The following is an 18,644-nucleotide window of genomic DNA, read 5'->3' on the forward strand; positions in this document are numbered from 1 at the left end:
AGTCATAGCACCAAGAGAGAGTGAAAAGGAGAAGTAACAGGTCACCTTTGCAGATGACAAATAAGTTGCTTGTGTCACTGAAGAAGGCTGGGAGAGCTGAAAGGGGGCACGGCAGAGCTCAGTGGCATAATTCCCAGGGAATGAAGGAACAGGTTATTCCCAAACCTGAGACAATACTTCAAAAAGAAGCTTTTAAAGAAAAAACACATTGTGTGCTGAGGATGTTTCACGTGTGCAGAGAGATGTTTGCCAGAGAAAAAGAAAAAAAAAAACTGCTTTCTTTAAGCATCTCTGTGCCTTCCTGGCTTCACGCTGGCATAACAGTCGTTGGATTTAGACAGAAGCAGCTCATGCTAAAAGGTGTAGAGGCCCAGTCCTGTGGCCAGAATTTGAGAAGGGCTCAAAGGATAAAGGAACGGCAAAATACACATTACATTAAGAGTGCCTGTCCTTTCTTTCTGGCCCCTAAAGGCATTGAGGAATGGAGAGAATACCAGCTGTGGCCCTGAACGTCCACATCACGTAGGAGACAGCACTTGAGGCAGAAGATCTTCACAGCAGCCCAGGGGGAGAGATCTTTCAAGGATCAATCAAAACAACCTGCCTTCCCCCATTTGCTCCCTAGGCAGTAGGGCCAAAGGTCTAGTTAAAAATGCCTTGGCAGAAAATACCCCAGCAACAATAAGGTATCTGAAGCAAATATCGGTTCCTTCGTGTCACTTGAAGGTTTCTGCTCTGGAGTAAGAGGTTCTGCAGAGAAAACTGCTCCGAAACAGACAGATTGACAGCATAAGAGAAAGACAAGCAAAAGAGTACAACTTACTGCTATAACCTTTCATCCTCATTTACCAAGACTTTGTTGGTTACTTTTGGTTGGGGTAACAGATATCCAATGAATCTCACATTAACTTTTTAACATTTTAACTTTACGACAAACCAAAAATTAACTATTTCTTAACTTCTGGTCATAAAATCCACAAGCCTTATCTCTAACAGCAGGCAGATTAGAAACGAACAAAGATTCCAGATATTTTTCTGATCAAGAGCAGCCATCCTTTGAGGATGTATTAAAAAAGCCTTGTTGCCTGTTAAATACTTGGGGTAGTTTGCAAACTGCTTCTCCTAACTCCTAAAGAGAAAACCAGTTAGAAAGCAATAGAACAGCTTCCTTCTCTCTCAGTTAAGGGAAGGCCACTCTTTGGCTCTAGAACCACATAATATTGAGCTGATCAAGTTCAGTTAAGCGCTGATGATTTGACCCGGCGCTCCCCCTCCACTCCCCACTCTCCCTCAGTAGTACTCCTGGAGTGGCCATCATGTATGGAGGTGGTTGTTCTTGTCACACGCTTTAGTCTGGGTACCCCAGGGCTGGGACAAAAGGATGGAGCCTCCCTCGCATCTTGGGGTTCACGTCTACAGCCTGTGCTTCAGGAGTACGTGACCAGCCTTACCCAACCAGTGAAACATTTCTGCTGTGGATGCAGAAATCGGGCTTTGACTGCAGTATGAGCAGTCTTGCCCACATACCTACACCTTTGCAAGAGCTTGCAAAGCTTGATCTTATGACAGTTCATTGATGAATGACTGTCAGGACTGCCACAATCCTACACCCCGCATTTTAGGATGATTTGAGGTGAGAAGCAGCAGCATCTTTTTGCAAGCCATCTAATAAAAGCCAAGAGCTTTAAACTCCAGAGGACTGCCAGATTTACAAGACCATTTGCCTCTACTCCCCTTTCCTTCCTCAGCTCAGTAGCTTTTCGTATACTTCTAGCATTACCTAGGGACTTTATCTCTCAGGTAATTTTCTAAGCACTGTCCCATTCTTACTGGGAAGTTACTTTCTCAGCCTGCTTTTTCCTTTTTCTCTCTTTTGTTTTTTTTTCCTAAGTTCTTTATCTTCTCATTACATTTAGCCTCTGAAGAGTGTATTACGGCATTATATCAGTGATACTCCCCAGGAATAAGCTTGCAGCATAAACAACCTGCCTTTGCGACACTGATGCTCTCTCACTACTGGAGTCAAAGAAATACAACACTGGGCTAGAGACTAGCTGAACGCAGGATCAGAGGGGAATGCCTCAGTCATTAAGTCTGCCTATTTCCACCCCCCACACAGCTACAGGACCAAGCCCTTCAAAATTTAGTTAAGAGACAGTTTTATGGGGAAAGATTTTTTTTTGCTCTCTTGCTATCCCTAGCGAAAGTTATAGCAGTTACAAGTTCAGCATTTAGGAAAGCTTATTTTCAGTTCACAGCTCCACCCCGCATCTTCCACCCAACCCTGAGCTGTTGCAGCCCCAGCACCTCTACAGAGCAAGGGCCTTAGTACCTCCTACTTCACTGAGGTGTTGCAAGTGTCAGATGGATATATTTAAGAGCAGGAAGCATTCGGATACTATGGAAACCAGGGCAAGGGAAGAACCTAAAATAGATGGAAGACGCAAGCTGTTGCAAAGTCTGGAAAAGTCTGAGGAAGGCTATGCTTGCCACAGCCAATATCAGAGTGTGAACCGTTCAGAGCTCAAGCAGAAAACACCCTCTTTCTACTCTTCCCATAGCTTGCAATTTTTCCTCTTTCTATCTTAGGCTTTTAATTTCCCCTCTGTTTAATAAGCCTCCTACTTACAAGCTCCTTTGAATGATTCACATCCTAGCTTGCCTTTCCCATGGCCTGGAGTAGACTCCCGTCTGACTGCAGGATTACTGGGACTATACCATAAGAATAAACACTAAAGAGCACTCTCTTGAAAGAGAAATACGATAGCAACCTACCAAGAAGGGTGCCTGAAACAAGGAGTTAAGTTGCCAGCCTGTGAAACACTACCTCACCTCCTTGTAATGCAAACACATTTATTGTGCGTATTCACCCTCTACAAACAAACCAGTTGCTGAAGTATAACAACACCCTTCTTCACTCAAAAAAAAAAAAAAAAGTCCCACAAACACAGAAAGTACTTGGAATAGCCAAAACGGCATGTGGAAGAAACACAGAAGATGCCAACATGAAGTATACAAAAGCCATCTTACTCAACACCCAACCAAGTGGAAGACAGTAACAGACGCGGAGCAGTCAAAGCACTCCACAGGGTAGACTGCCAGCCATCCACCCCTGGAAAGCCAGGCTGGAGTCATGGTTCCCTCACTAGCACAGACCTCAAGGCTGCTTGAGAGCAGAAGTGCTTTAGTCTTACTTCACAGCACTGGCTCTAGTTCCACCTGCTCATTACAAGCTAGTTCTTGAAGATAAGAAGAGTCTCTGGCCTTTTTAGCATTACCACCACCTCAATGACGAAGCCCCAGCCAGGCAAGGGAAAAGCTCCGGGTAGGAATTCTTGGCCCTAGGATTCTCAGTGCATTCAAAGGGAAAGAAACTGACTGAAGGTGTCCAACATTCTTCGTCTTAGAATATCTTGACTGCAGCATCAATATCAGGAATGATTTTCTTCAGCTGGTTCCACTCTTCTGCAGACAGGGCAATCCCTAGAAATAGAGGAAGGAGAGGTTTCAGAGCAGGTAAGGAGTAAGCATCAAGTAGCGCCCCATACGGGCTCCTTCAGACTAGCTACAGAAGGGAAAGCTGGAATCTGAGGTAGAGGCCCAGACCAGAAACAGAGGCAGCCTTCTGAGCATGGCGGTTGTGTCAGTGCTTCAGCACTCGCATCAAGAAGTACCCAGTGCTATCACAGAAGCACCATGTGAGAACATAAGCTCAGGTTGCCTTTCAGGGAGTCCCACAGCCCCTTAGAGTCTATTCCCTAGAAAAATGCCCACTGACATCAGCTGGAAAGGGATTCTAGGAAAGTCTTGCTCCACCCAGCAGTTCGGACGCCATCCTTTCCACGGCCCAAAGGGAATGCCAGCTCAAGCTCTATTTAGAAAGCCTGCTGCTAACAAGAAATTGGTACTATAGCTTCAACACTAGAGAAGAACTGGCTTCTTTTTAGATCCAGTAGAGATAAGGTCTTCATCTCTCTTAGGAAACAAATATGGTGGTGAAATTGCTGAGTGCGTTCCAGCAAGATGTTACCAGCTTGTTCCTTTTGGCTCTGTTAAGAAGTACATTAAAGAACTAGGGCCTGAGCTTTATTAGTTTCTCTAGATAAAAGTCAGGGGCCAAGAACTCCTGAGAAAAAACAGCAGAGGTATTACTTAAATGAAGAATATTTCTTCACGATTTCTGTTCTAACAGATCTTCTGTCTTATTTTCCAGCTGTGCTTCTTCCAGATTGGAAGGAGCCCACAATGCTCCTTCCCCTCCCTGCACCAAAAGACACAGAAAGCCTTCATGGCTCTGCTTCCAACTTTCATTATTACAGTGTAAACAGTTCCCTCTTTGTGAGTAATTTATAGTTGTAACTTCTCTGAAGAAAATTAGTTTCTGTAAGGAAAAACAAGTTTAGTGGTTATGAAGCAAACTAAGCTGAAAGAAATTCATCTGCCTTGACACAAAAATCAATAGCAAGGACCAAAAGGTTCCTCAAGGAATCCCACATTATCTGAATCTTTGCTGAGCACTACAGCACACGTGGCAGGAGGGAAGAGTGACCTAACAGTCTGCAGCCCATGAACTTTGAGGCAAGCTGGCAAGTCATTGTCAAATTCTCAGAGCAAAAGGCCTACACTAAACAGTGACTCATCAGTTAAAGAGCTCTGAAGAAAAATGTGTTTTCTCTGTCGCAGCTCCCTTTGCTTGCATCGACTGCTCAGGTAGCACTGCTGCAATGAGCCACCAAGTTGTGCCACTAGATCACATCATCAAATATCTTACTAGGAAAAAGGCACACCTAACCCAGTGACATGGAAGTCTCAGCAGGGATCCAGGAGAGTCTTAACATTTCCACCTCCATGCAGAAGGGGAAGGTTGGATTTGTTTCTGAGAGGCTCTCCTTGCCAAGCACAGCTCCGCCATCAGATTACAGGTAAATCTACAAAATGCCACCTTTCTGTCCTCAGCATCATCAATGCCAAAAGACAAGTTTGTCTGCTAGCAGTAGGTCACTAGGACTAGTAGGCAGCAGAGGCAGTGATTTCAGCCTCCCCTCCTCCACCACACAGTTCTGCCCCTGCCAACAGCCCGAGAAGGGACTGCTGATCAGAGGTGGAACCAGAGTCCTTCACAGCAGCTGACAGCACCGCTCCTCATAGCGGTCCTGCCAACCTCGAGATCTCACCAGAAACTTGTACTCACCCCTGCTTTGTGCTTTCTTCAGCTTTCGCCACGCAGACTGAGAAAGCTCTAAACGCTCTCAGCTGTTTGCTCAGCACCCCAGCCCCACAGCGTGGCACACACAGATCTCCCTAATGCTGAGAAGGCAATGCTAAGCCAGAGGCAGAACCACCGCCTAAAGAAGGTAGCTGTACCTTTCCTCCCTGGCTTCATGTCTCCCTCCTTGTCCACATAGAACTCCCTGATGTCCACGAGGACCTTCCCCTTGAAGCAGGACACTCGGACATATCGCATCTTCCCAATCTGCAGGTGTACAGAACCAGTGTTAAGCCCAGCCCCGTGACAAGCTCCTCTGCAGCCCGCAGGGCTGCTGAGTCATTCACAATGCCAGAAGAGTGCTGGAGAAACAGCGGGCAGCCAAGGTGCACCCCAGGAAGTCCGCCCAGCTACGAAATGCTCCGTTACAGCACAGGAGGTGACGACGGGGAGCCCCGTACGAGGGGAAGGAAGGTGTGTTCCTGGAGCCAGGCTCTGCCCTGCGTACCTGGAACATGCCCTCTTCTTCGCTGTCTTGTCCCTGAGGCTTTGCTGTCACCCCTGGAGGTCTGGCCTCACTTTTTGGCCTTTTCTCTGACTTAGAAGACATTTCTTTCTTTCTTTTCTAGAAAGAGAGACCACCAGCTCCAACAGCCACGGCGAAGGAGCCGCAGCCCCTCACCCCGCGCGGCGCCGCGGGTCCAGGCCCGCAACCAGCGCGCCCCGCGGCCGCCGGGCACCTCCACAGCCCGAGGGGCGCCGGGCCTGGGGCCGGCCCCGCAGCAGCGGCACGGCCGCCCCCGGGGGGCGCAGCGGGCCCGGCCCAGTGGTGAAGCGGCGGCCGGGCGGCTCCCCCTGCGCCCCGGGGCGGTGGCTGCGGTTACCTTCGCCCCCTCCCCTCCTCCTCCGGGCCCCCGGCCGCTCGGCCCCGCCGGCTCCTCGGCCCCGGTCATCCCGCCGGCAGCGCCGGGCCCGGCCCCCCTCGCACCCGGCGCCCGCAGCCGCCCGCCCGCCCCCTCGAGGGGCCAGGCCCCGCCTGGCACCGCCCCGGGGCCGCCGGGAGGGCCCGGCCCGGGGAGCCCCGCTCCAGCGGCGAGCGAGGGGCCCGGCCCGGGGGCAGAGGGGCTGCAGCAGGCAGAGCCCGCCCGGGGCCTGCAGAGGTGCCGCTCCCCACCCCTGCTCTCTTCAGAAGGCGGACGGCACGGGTCGCTTGCAACATTTGTAATTTGAAGGAATAATTGGTGCGTGGTCAGAAGGTCGCGCCGTAACGCCAGGCGGCACAGCGGCCTCCCGCTCACCTGCCTGAGCAGCCAGAGCACGCCCGTCCTCACTGCCAAGCGGCCTCGCGTAGACTTTCATTGCTTCAAATCAGCAAGAACCCAGCAAGTAAAGGGGAATTCGCTCACTTCAGGGTGCTGGAATCTGGCTCGGACGCTGTAAATGTTTTCTATCAAACCATTTTACTGTTGGCAGCATAGCAGGGTTGATGTCTGCCTGCCTCTGAACACATGCATTTTCTCTCTTTCTGTATATTCGCCCCTTTATATACATTCCACTTTTTTAAGCTTCCAGCACCACATCATTCTCCAACAAATCTGTTCATCAAACCTACTCGCACTTGGTTTATTTTTCCAAATGAAAAAGGGACAAACAAGGAAATGAAAAATGCTAAAATACTTAAATACCATTACATTTATAATCAGAAAGAATGTTAATAAACTGCATTGACTTTGCTAATAGTTTTTTAAATATTCACCTCGATATACATTTGTTCTTGAGGACACACAAGAGATAAATGAGTTAACATTACTAGATAAATCAACACTTCTTCCTGAGCTGCAAACTTCAGACTACAACTTTTGAAGTTGCTATCCAATAACTACAAGTGAAAACTAAGCAAATCAAAGGGAGCAAGTAAGAGTCCACACTTCAACACCCAGAGGCCCAATTTACTGGGACACATGGTAGCACCCCCACTATTTCAGATCAGTAAGTCAAACCGCATGGCTCTTAAATGCGCGTAAAAGCTTGGCCACGAGGTGTTGGAGAAGCTCTGTTTTGGTTTGTGTTATGAACATGAGCAAGTGTGATTTAAAAAACAGAAACAAAACAAAACAACAAAATGGCCCAAACCCAATGCACACAATAATTTGGGGGTATTTGTGGTTTTAAAGGTTTAAAATAGATTGTAGTTACTCTTCCAGCCACAGGTAGTGGGGTACCTACATCCATTTTGACTTCAAGGTCCTTCCTCTTAGCACTCTGTGAGTACAAGGATGGAATTCGTATTGCACAGTAGTACTTATCTCATAGCAGGCAACCTCTCTGATTTGGGAGATAAATTACAAGAGTCCAAACTACTCACATGTAATCCCTAGTGCCTCAAGTGGCAGGGAGAAAAGCGGACAGAAAGAATGAAACAGCTTCAGTGCTTAAATCCTGTTGGAAACGCAAATTTCTGCAAACCACAGACTTTGACAGCACCAGGACAACAGGTCAAGTCAGACAGATAGTGAAGAACATTGTTTTATGGCTAGAAAGGTAACTGCTAGCTAGTTGTGTATATGCGGGCACGTGCTTTCATGCTTCTTCCTTCCAGGCCTGGGAAACTCATGATAAAAGGATAGGTAAAAATAGGGGTGCAAGGATCTGCTACACAGAGCTCTTGTGTAATGTGGAGAACTTTATTTTACCAGAACAGCTGCTGCATTTCTGCCTCTGTGTGTCATGGTGGTAACAGGAAGAATCGGATGTGCTGCAGTATGCATCAGCACCATTTTTCCTGTTCTTTTACAACCTAGAAGAATAGTAGGGGCTATTTACATGCTTCTCTGTCAACTTCCCAAAGGAAACATAGCAACATTGGAACTAAGTTCACTCCCAGGATGGGCACTCTGTTCCAGCTACGATAAAGTTGGAATTTGACTATCTCAGATTTGAGTATATAATGTTTCAGCATACGCACACTTTGATCAGAAGCATAAACCCTTATCTGTAGTAGGAAATACTTTCTATGGCAGTCAGGTAACTACAATGAAACACATCTAATCAGATTATGGGATAAATTACCCTCGTGCATGAGAAAACAATGCACTATCCCAGCTGCCCCTGGAGTTTATGAACTTTCTCCATTTACCTCTGTCGACCTTTCTTTTACACAGTTGCCACTGGCTTCTGGCACTGCATCAGGAGCGTTATTTTACTGTTGAAGCCACAAGGAGATAAAGTGTTTGCTTTAATGCTACAGCCCTGCCAAGGACATAGCTGGAAAACCGAAGGTTGATAGTCTCCACTGCAAGGAAGAATGCTCTGGGCCTGTTCTGCCTCTCTTGCCACTACTTGTAAATTTTAAAGTGCATCAAGTCAAGCTGAAGCAGGATTGCTAATAATTTTGGCTTTCTTATTTGTTTCCATTGAAGTAATAGAGTTTCATTAAGCTTGGTTAAGTGATATGCTGGACTGGAGGGGACACACCCTGTCCAAGGGTAACACGCTAGAAACATACAGTACAGCTGGAAGCCTCTGGTACCGCTTCCAGCTATTCAGAACCTACAGAGAAGTTCTCCAGATAGCCACTGTACCGTGCATGTGCTATACCCACACAGTCCAGATCTACACCTTCCCAGAGCACACTATGTGCAGTCTCTAAGTGCAGAGCATAAGAATCAGTGGAACACAACCACAGCTCATCTTCAAGCCACCCAAGAACAAGCAACCACTTTCTGAAGTCATTATAAATTCATTTGGCAGAGGAGCGTCACAAATACTTCATGCACGCAGAGAGACATATTTCAACAAGCACAAAAAACCCACACTAGAAAAAAGGCAAGTTTTCCTGTAGGGCTGATATTTCAGGAGTGCTTGATACCATGCCACCTGCTGATATTACAGGGAGCCACAGACAGTAGCATGCTCTCCGTGAGAAGAAAAGACCCTTTAAAGTACAAGTTGCTACACATCAGCAGAAAGCATGCGCAATGGGGCAAAGGTACTCCAAAGAGACTACAGCAAAAGAAACAAAGATGGATGGAAACCCATGCTTTTGTCATCCCTCCCTACAGACAATGGGACATGGATAGTGGCCTAAAAAAAAAAAAAAAAAAAGGAAAGAAACCTTTAAGGAGCATGCACACAGCAGCTGTAGTGCATACAAGGATGCACAGCTTTAATTTTCCTTGTGTACAAAAAAAAGGTGACACCATCATTCAAATCCACAAGAGCTTTTCGGCCTCCGTAAGAAATGCTACTTTAAATAAAAGCAGTTGTTTAAAAGAAAGAAAAAAAAAGATAAGTAGTCGACATAGCTTGTCACAGCTTTCTCATATGCAGAAAGCAAACTAAAGAAAGGTCTCAAAGACTTTGTTGAGTGGCAGGACAGTGGTATTCGTTCAGTCCACCCTCTAGAACTACAGCTAGCCTAGGACTTGTAGTCAAAAATCTTGATACATTCCAGAAGAACCTGGGGGTAAACGAAGTACAGCACTGCCCAGAAAGCATCTCCACCTCTCACCAGAAACTGGTAAGAAGTACCATCCTGCTTATCTCAGTCACCGGAATGCAAGAAAAGCTTAAACTTAAGATGACAGCAATGCTGGAGCAACTGGTTACCTGGCCCTCAACAGCTTCACACAGCACTCACAACCAGACTGCTAACGCTTCTGGATGGTGAGAGCTAACTATAAACAAGGCTTGCCCGAGGATAAACGTAAAAGAGTGAGTTCCAAGATAGGATCTCATGGTTACAGTCCTCAAAACAGCCACTTTTAAAATGACATTCATAAAACTTGCGTGTGTGTGTGTGTGTGTGTATGTGTGTTGTTCGTTTGTTTTGTTTTCTAACAGCCAGGTGACCTGCCTCCCTTCTTACATACTAGGGGCAGAGTACGAAAGGAGACAGCAACAAGCACTTTGGAAATTTGTGTATACATGCAGGCCAGGAACAGTGTTTTCAGAAATAACAGAGCTGAAAAATGTGAAATGAGACCCTGAGATGCAGGTGGACACAGCAAAACAGCCCAAAACCCAGAACCATCTGGAAGCGTAAACTGAGGAACAATGATTGAACTGTGCTGCTCTTGCAATTAATAAAACCAGCTTGACTAAATACATGGAACACCACAAAACACGGTCCTGCAGCATTTGGGACTGTAGAACACCTCTTAAAAACCATGCAAGAGTTTAGCACAGAGTGGTGGCAGCAGCAAACTGTTCAAGGGCAAACTTTAAGAGAAATCAAGTACACAGCAAAATGCATCCTCCAATAGAGGCAGGACAATATGTCCTGGTAAGAACCCTACTGCAGGAACCCGTTTTAACACTCTTTCCTCATTCCCTCTATAACAGTCAAAACTGTTTACAGTGCACCTCTGAAAAGGGAATGAGTTATTGCACTGTCTAAACAAAATGCAAAAAGATGCTTGCTGGAGATACTGCTTGCTCAGCACACCTTCCTAAAGCCAGGCAGCGAACTTAATGAAGAGGTGCCATAAGAAAACATACTAATAGTATTCTCTTTAATTTGCATATGCACATTTTCTTTTCTTTTAAGCAAGTGCTCTGAGTCCTTGTTTGCTGGGCAGAGGTAATACATCTGCTCTGTAGTTTCAGCTTCCAAGCTGGCTGTACGGCACGTATGTCCATGAAGGTGCTGGACTTTGCTCTACCCTCATAAAAGCTGATCAGCATCAGCTGTTCAGCGTTTAAACAACCCGAACAAACTTCTGAAGTCTCTGAGCTTCTCCCTTGCAAAAAAGCAAAGTAAAACAGGCATGGTGGAAGTAAATGGAAGAAAAGCACCTGAAAGGTGCACAGGAGTTGAAATTTCGTTTTCTTTCTGCCTTCCTCCCCTCTCTAGAGTAGTAAAGAGGAGAGGGAGGAACAGAAACAGCAGGATTCAGTGGAAGGCAGAAGGTTCCTGATGTGCTCACCGATGGCTCAGTGCTGCTGTAAGGATCATGACTTGTTGCTTCACTGCTGCTTGGTTTTAAGGGATAATCTCTGTATCATCTTGTAAAGGAGACCAAAATGCTGGAAACGGAAGGAGAATAAGTAGCCATGAGTCCTTTTAAGTTCTAATAAAAATTGCTCTGTTCTACACAAGGATTGAAAGTTTACTAGAAGGCTTAAAACAGTAATAATGCACAAATGCTATTCCTCATTTGCATCACCTACGAGCACTCTCAGTGTGAGGACAGAATGGGACTTAGTGAATTAAGAGGAATTAAGGAATTACTACAACAAAGCCAGTTAATTGAGGTTGTACAGAAAATGATGGCTTATAAAAACGTTTGTGCAGACCTGTACCACTGATGCTAGTAGTTTCAAGAATATAACAATGAACCAAGCAAACACAGAGATTCCCAGTTACTGTGGCTAATTGGATTTAAGAGGAAAATAAAGTTCGTTTCCTGCTTCTTATCTCCTACCTGCACTGCAACATAGGCAACACCAAGGTAGGCTGCAATACAGACAGCCAGGAGGAGGTCAAAGATCGCTGGCTTGACCCTACAATAAAGAAAGGACACATGAAATTGCTACAACAGCTACTGCCACAGAGACAGACCACAGCCCAACGCGCCCAAGGGCCATACCTGTATGCATTCATCACCTGTTTCAGCTGGTCATAGAAAACAAACTCAGGGTCCCTGTGGAAAGCAGAAATTCTTCAGGACATATTGCATTTCTAGACGCTGCAGTAAGAACAGCCCAGACCTCTGCTCCCAGTAAGTTAATCCAACCAGAGACAGGTGGTATGATCTCGCCTAACAGTTTGGAACTTATTTTTGTTGTCAGGTTTTTCTTTTTATAGAGGTAGAAGCCCAAGGATGAAATTCTGAACATGCTGATCGTTTAAGAGGCACACAGACAACGCCTTGCTGGGTTCATGAAACTGCCTTAACTGAAGCAGGTTAGACAGGAAGGAAGCTGCCTCTTCGCAAAGAAAGCTTTCTAAGGGACCTTAGTTCTTTCCTGCACAGAGAAGCAGCACTCGGAGCGGGAAGGGTGGAACCAAAGCAGGGAGAAACAAGCTCTTCAGATGGAGGGAACTGCTGAGGCTTGTTACTGTGTTGAATGATAAAGAGCTTTCTCTAGCAAACCAGAGCATGAACCAAAACTGACAGGAGAGCAGAAAGAAGCAATCACTTCTAGCTATATATCAAGAAGTCAGAAAAGCAGCAGCTCAAAGTCAAGACTCATTGGAGGGAGGAGTGAGTTTGCATGCCCCGGATGTTTTTTTTCACCTCTCTTCTTACCGTTTGTCTGCCTTTACATGATGCTGTTTGACATCTTTCAGGTAGCGACCCATATAATATTCTAAGGTGCTGAGAAAGGTGCTGTCTTTATCAATCAGCTGAGCAGCCCTGGGCTGACTGCTCAGCCAGTCCATCACTGATTCAAGTTGCTCCTGCTGGATCTGCTGCAGAAAAATATCACCAAAGAAAGGGAGTTAGTCACATGTGCTGAGACCAGAACTCTCCCGGGCTCCTGATCCCTCCTCTCCACGGGTTACAAAAACACGCTGTGCTTACCATCTGATCTGTGAAGATCTGCAGATCTGCAGGTGCTCCCTGCAAGGGAAAAAAGGCTGCCAGTGACAGCAAGCCTGGTTGGGCAGGACAAGCCTGGCTAGCACTGCGGGATGGGCAGCTCTTACCTTGTCTGTCAAGTTGTAGATGACCCTTGTCAAAGCCTCAGCAATGATCCTAGTATTCCTGGTTAGTGCCTTAGTGTCTACTCGTGCCCTAAAGCAAAAGGGGGGATTATGCACTTGTCAATAGGACCAGCTTCCTCTAGCGACCACCCTAACTGCATCATGCATAAGACTTAATACAGAGCCTAACTCCCAACGGTTTCTCCCCCATCCTGTGACTGTCAGAACTGTACAGTCACAAGGCCAATTTGCTTTTAGGGGCTGGATTTCAACTGCAGCTTTCCCCAAGGCCTCTAACCTCCTATCCATGATGCTGTTGCGCAGACTGTCCCGGTGGCTCTCCAAATGGGAGATGGTGAATGCTGGCAAGCGTCGGATCGCAAAACGCTCGTGTTCCCATGCCAGCATGTCCTCAGCCAAGTTTATCTTCTTGTGCACCATGGAAAACTTCACCTCTGGGAACTGGCTGGCTACAACCTGAGGGAAAGGCCAAGCCATTCAAGGGTGTCATGCTTCCCACTGCACTATCCCATCTTGCAGAGTCCAATCCATCTATACCCAATTCTTTTTTTTTTTTTGGCTACCAATGGTAAATATACTTGACCTGCAAGATGCAGCTAATGCCATTTAAAAAAACGTTTTAATGTCACTACAGAAATCACCTGGGTAGCTTTTGCAAGCCACAAGCCATAAGGAAGCATAGCAGAAAATGCAGCAGATCTACCGTGCTTCATTCAGCACTGTGGCGTGACGATGTTCGCACTCCAAATCAAGTGACCAGAAACAACATACAAAATATTTCAGTGGTACACTCTTTCATCATGTCTTACTCCCTTTCTATCACAGAGAGCTGCAGCTCCCCATGGTTAAGTCCCAAGTTCCCATCTGCCCGACATGCTTTTCATTACCAGCTCCAGTTCTCTCAGAAATGCATGCTGTAAGGTCCCTTCCTTGGGAGGCTTTGAGACATGAAGATGAAGGCTATTGCCTCGGCCTAGAGTGTCAAGGCAGAGAACAAATGCTACATTGTCCTGCAACAGGCTGGAATCTGCAACAGAAAAATCCAAAACTTTCAGCCTATGCTTTGTGCTCGGAGTTTCATAGACACACACACACACAGGGGCGGCCTGCACAAGAGGATTCTAAGAGGAGGGCTCACGTATGAGACACTTATCACAATGATATTAAGAGGCCTTTCCAGGGAAAATACTGGAATGCCAGCCCCTTAACTCACCAGTGTGGTCCAAATTGTCTTCCAGCCATCGCTTGGTTCCTTGATAATTAAACTTGCCACCTCCAGATGCAAAGAACAGTAAGTTATAGCTGCCCAACAAAGAAGACGGAAAAGTGTTAGCACACGACACTTCATGGCTACAGAACTGATTTACTCAGACTTGGAGGTGGGGTGAAATCACAACAGTTAGCACCCGACATCCAAGGCAAACTGCCCATTAACAAATGTTTCCTACGTGCCACATAGGAAGGTAGTGGCAAGACAGGTAAAGTAGAGGAGTTTCCAGTGCTTGAGGATGGAATCTAGTTCTCACATCATTCCCTCCGCTTGCCCCTACAGTTATGTAGATCTACCTTAAAGAAACCAAAGGAAGGAGCTCAGCCATTAACAACTGCTGTGCTTGGAAGAAAGCAAAACAGGGAAGGAAGTAAAGGACTGCTACGGGTCTAGAGAAAAAGCCCTTCTTTACCTGATCTCAGCTACATACATTCAACCAAGAAGAGGGCAGTGGCTTACCCAGCATGAGTTCGTCTGTAAGTGTAGAGCCGTGAAAACAGCCTGGCTAGTTCCAGCAGCACTGAAATACCACTGCCATTGGAGTCAGCACCGTGTGACAGCCACTGCAGGACAAAGTGGGACACAGACAAAGTAGCAACCCTGCACTTATTCTTGTATTCCAGAATAGCCTTTAACACATCACCACGCTCCACTTAGAACTACCCCTGGTCCTTAAGACCAAGACAAAAAAAAGACACAGGGTCTGATGCCACAGGGGAAAAAGGTACAGACAGGAAGAGGGAGCTGCAGGAAAAAAAGAATACTCACTGGGGCCACTCCAAAGGAATCATAGTGCGCAACTATCACAACAGTGGGTAGATCTTCTCCACCCAGCCCTGTCAGCCTTCCCTGCAGAGGAATGAGATCAGTGTCACTCAGCATCTCCCCTCGCACAACTCTCCAGTGGTCTCAGTTTTGAGATACTTCAGATACTGGAGGAGAATCCCCTGACCTCCCCCATTAGTCCAAACGCCTGATGAGGTCCCCATAAAGGTGGCGTCACATCAGTATCTCCAGTTTCAATCTACCCAGAACTCACCTCTACGCTGGGTATAAGCCAGTCATTGATGGCTTTGCTCTGAGCCCCACTGGTCACCATCTGGAAGCCATTGGCAGTTGCAGTGTGCAGCAGAACTAGAACAAAAAAGACAGGTACATCTGGGGAAGTTTCATCCCTTTATCTTCCTTGCTAACCGAGCACTGGAGAGATTAGTTTTAAGTCGCTTTAGCCCTCTCACTTGCCACTTGTGTTTATGCACTGACGTGGGATCCTGGTGACCTTACATTTTCATTCTGTTCTGAAATCCCCATATTTCAAACCAGCTAAAACAAAAACTTTTCTCCAACAGACTCATCGTGATCAGCAGGCCACTAATACTGTAGTGGGGAACACAAGGAAGCACTAAAGTGACTTGTGGTCAGACAAAAAGCTTCAGCTTTTGTCCACAACTGTAGTCACTTAACACCTTCAGTCTTGTTTTTAACCTGAGTCTTGCTTTCTGTCTTACTTGCAACAGCATGAAGTTGCACTCCCATGCAACTGTACTTCCAGAGTAAGACACTCTTATACTGTGTTTTATTCCAGTAGGTCTCAGAGAACTTTAACAAAGACAGAATAAACATAAAGACAACAGAACGCTGGGCCATGGTGCATACAACACAGAAGACTGCTCTTGGAGGTGGGATCAGGACTGTCTTCCTGTAAACTTCCCCCCCACTTATTAGAACTCACCTTCTGCGGCTGAGGCAGATCCCTGTGACGCAGAAGCAGCCCGTGTTTGTTCATAGATAGACAGCAGCTCTTCGTCTTCCACTGCAAAGTAGACTGGCACAATGGTTTCCATAGCAAGCATTTCTGGCTCTATCTCCATGAATTGCTGAGGATTTAAGCGAGACAAAAAATTAGTATCTGCTAAACGTGCAAGAGAGCAGAGAAAAAAAATCAGAGAGAAAGGTCAGTTTCAAAGTCAGAACGTGATTTGTTGTGCATTACAACAGAAGCTTTCAGTCCTGCAGCAATCCAAGCCTCATCCCCCCTCAAATACACCTCCAATCAGAAGAGAAAGGGAACATTTTTTGTTGTTGTTGTTTTGTTTGTTTTTTTACCCTTACAACATCCTGTGGGACAGAAGAAATAGACCGCGGCAAGATGATCACCACAGCACCAGCTGACTGGCGAAGAGCCTTCTGGTACTGCTCATACGAGAAATCCACCAGCCGCATCATGACACAGCGGCGGCTGAGGACATCCGCTTCTACTGTGCGGGCCTCTGTGTTAAGCACTGCGCTCCTGGTGCCTGTGGAGAGAAAGCAGGGAGAGGTTTAGGAAGCGATTTCATCACACACCCTTTGCTTGAGCCTAGCACCTTCTCAGAACAGTCTTGGTCACAGTTCAACAAACTCCAGAGCAGCCAGGACCTGCGGCAAGCTAAGTTCATCTCTTCCCTTTGTCCAAGAAGGACAACTGGCCTGTCTTTTCTGTCTGTGAAAGGACACAACAAAGCTACCCCACATCCATCCAAAGGGCTATTCTTGATCATCCACCAGAATGCCTCTGTGACAGACAAAATCACAAACTATCTCCTGCTCTCAACTTCAGCGTATCGAGTCACCCACATAACAGTACGGTACTTGATGGAAAAGCAGACCAGAGGCTTGCCAGCAGCTCCAGCATTCTGGAAGAGAGGACCACAGGAGTATCTTGTATAACCAGAGATATTCAAAGCTACCCTACAATTTAAAATGCTCTGAACCCACTTTCTTCTCCTGCAATCCTGGCACCGACGTCGAAGACTTCATCACACTGAGGTCACAAACAGCCAAGGTAAGATAAGGTGCTCCAGAAGGCATCTCAGCCTATGTCAAAGCAGGCAGCTACTAACAGCTAGGTTTAAATGTGGCTCGGCAGGACTCTAACACTAGTTTGATCTCATCAAAGGTCAAATCAGCTAAACCAAGAAAAGACTTGTACTTCCACTGCATGGTATCAGTGAGGGCCACGCACAGAGAAAGACGTAAGGCACGCTGAAGTCTCCACACAGAGCTCCCACGCTGTGAAACAAATAAGTATTAATTACAGGCCCCCCAGACCACAGAAACAATCCATAATGAGGATAACTACTCCATCATCCCCAAACAACGATGCCTAAACAATGCAAACTGTGACTCAGCGACGTTCTCAATAACGGATGTTTCAAAATGTGGACACAGTTAGAGATATTGTGATGGAAGAACCCAGAAATAATTTCAGATATTCAGAAGTAGAATATGTTGTATTCACAAAGCGTGCGGGCATGGCTGGCATTTCATAACTTCTGCTGACGTTTAATCTTATGAAGCCCTGAAAGATCTAGAGACTGAGCACAAAATAAACGTATGCCTGTAATTCTCAACTATTATAAGTCTGAAACTTAGGCCACAGAACAGCCAGCACGGAAGAGCCACTCACAGACAGATCGCGTGCCTTGATATGGAATAAATGTCTGCAGAAGACTCAGATAAAACGCTTGATTCTGGGCTAGCAAGTATGAGGGGGTGGGGGCTGAGAGTTACGGCACTGCCAAGATTCCCAGAACAGGTCACGGCTCTGACTCGAAGAAAGGCATTGCACAAGCGGCAGTGTGGATGCAACGAGAAGAACTGGAGGCCAATGCTAATACAAGGGAAGAACTGCAGCAAGACTCCCACATCAGGAGGCACTAGAGCCACGAGACGCAGCTGAGACAGACGAGGCCGAAGAGCGCAGAGCAAGCAGCCTGGGCAAAGAGGAGCCGCGGGCAAGGGAAGAAAACGGAGCTCGCGGCCCAGTTCCCCGGCCGCACAAGATGGCTGCAGCCGGGCTACCTGCAACAGAGCAGGGCTCGGCCCACGGACCGGGGCCTGCGGGGACCGAGCGGGGTCCCCGGCCGCCTCTCGCCGCCTGCCTGCTCACGCTGCGGCCGCGCAGCGAGGCTCAGCCGCTCCGGGACCGGGCCCCGCGGCCTCCCCCGGGACTCCCCCAGGCCCCCCCCCTGCGCGGGGCCGCCGGGGTCGGGCGCAGCCGCCGCCAGTAACCGCGGCACCGCCCGGGCCGTCGCGGAGGAGCGGGCCCCGCCTCACCGTAGGGCTGCCCGCCCAGCTCGTACTGCTGCATGCGGTACACCGTGAACTCGTGGGCGGCCTCGGCGGCGGGCGGCGGGCCCAGGAGCAGGAGCACGGCGGGCACGAAGAGCAGGAAGCTGAGCGGCAGGCACGAGGCCTTCAGCACCGACTCCAGCACCTCGCCCGCCTCCTCCAGCATGGCCCCGGCCCCGGCGCCGACCCGCCGCTGCGGCCCCGGCACGCACGGCCCAGCACGGAGCGGCGTGACGCGACACGCACGGAGCGGCGTGACGCCACACGCACCGCCCGTCCGTAGGGGGCGCCGGGAGCTGTAGTTCGGGGCGGGCCGCGGGGGGCGCCGGGAGCTGTAGTTCGGGGAGGGCCGCGGGGGGCGCCGGGAGCTGTAGTTCGGGGGG

General features: G+C 47.8%; 2 protein-coding genes across 3 annotated transcripts; both read right to left on the reverse strand.

Annotated features, from left to right (window-relative positions):
- Positions 1-2,839: 2,839 nt before the first annotated feature.
- On the reverse strand, positions 2,840-6,234 carry LOC310886412 (activated RNA polymerase II transcriptional coactivator p15-like). The gene is made up of 4 exons (XM_083810942.1): positions 6,091-6,234; positions 5,715-5,831; positions 5,365-5,473; positions 2,840-3,483 (listed from the first exon to the last, which is right to left on the reverse strand). Exons 1-4 carry the CDS (start codon positions 6,157-6,159, stop codon positions 3,404-3,406), a joined length of 375 nt encoding a protein of 124 aa, XP_083667068.1. The 5' UTR covers positions 6,160-6,234; the 3' UTR covers positions 2,840-3,403.
- Positions 6,235-10,702: 4,468 nt separating this feature from the next.
- NCLN (nicalin) lies at positions 10,703-18,527 on the reverse strand. 2 transcript variants are annotated; one of them, XM_083810909.1, is made up of 16 exons: positions 18,247-18,518; positions 16,255-16,445; positions 15,881-16,025; positions 15,188-15,282; positions 14,917-14,997; positions 14,608-14,711; positions 14,092-14,180; positions 13,766-13,905; positions 13,156-13,334; positions 12,861-12,948; positions 12,736-12,774; positions 12,460-12,623; positions 11,797-11,850; positions 11,632-11,710; positions 11,134-11,233; positions 10,703-10,947 (listed from the first exon to the last, which is right to left on the reverse strand). In XM_083810909.1, the coding sequence occupies exons 1-15, from the start codon at positions 18,425-18,427 to the stop codon at positions 11,174-11,176; spliced, it is 1,689 nt and encodes a 562-aa protein (XP_083667035.1). In that variant the 5' UTR covers positions 18,428-18,518; the 3' UTR covers positions 10,703-10,947; positions 11,134-11,173. The 2 variants fall into 2 exon arrangements, with proteins under 2 accessions (XP_083667035.1, XP_083667034.1); XM_083810908.1 differs by having other exon boundaries at positions 10,703-11,233; positions 18,247-18,527.
- Positions 18,528-18,644: the final 117 nt, after the last annotated feature.

The sequence above is a fragment of the Anser anser genome (genome assembly GCF_964211835.1).
Source record: "Anser anser genome assembly, chromosome: 25".
Lineage (NCBI taxonomy): Eukaryota > Metazoa > Chordata > Aves > Anseriformes > Anatidae > Anser > Anser anser.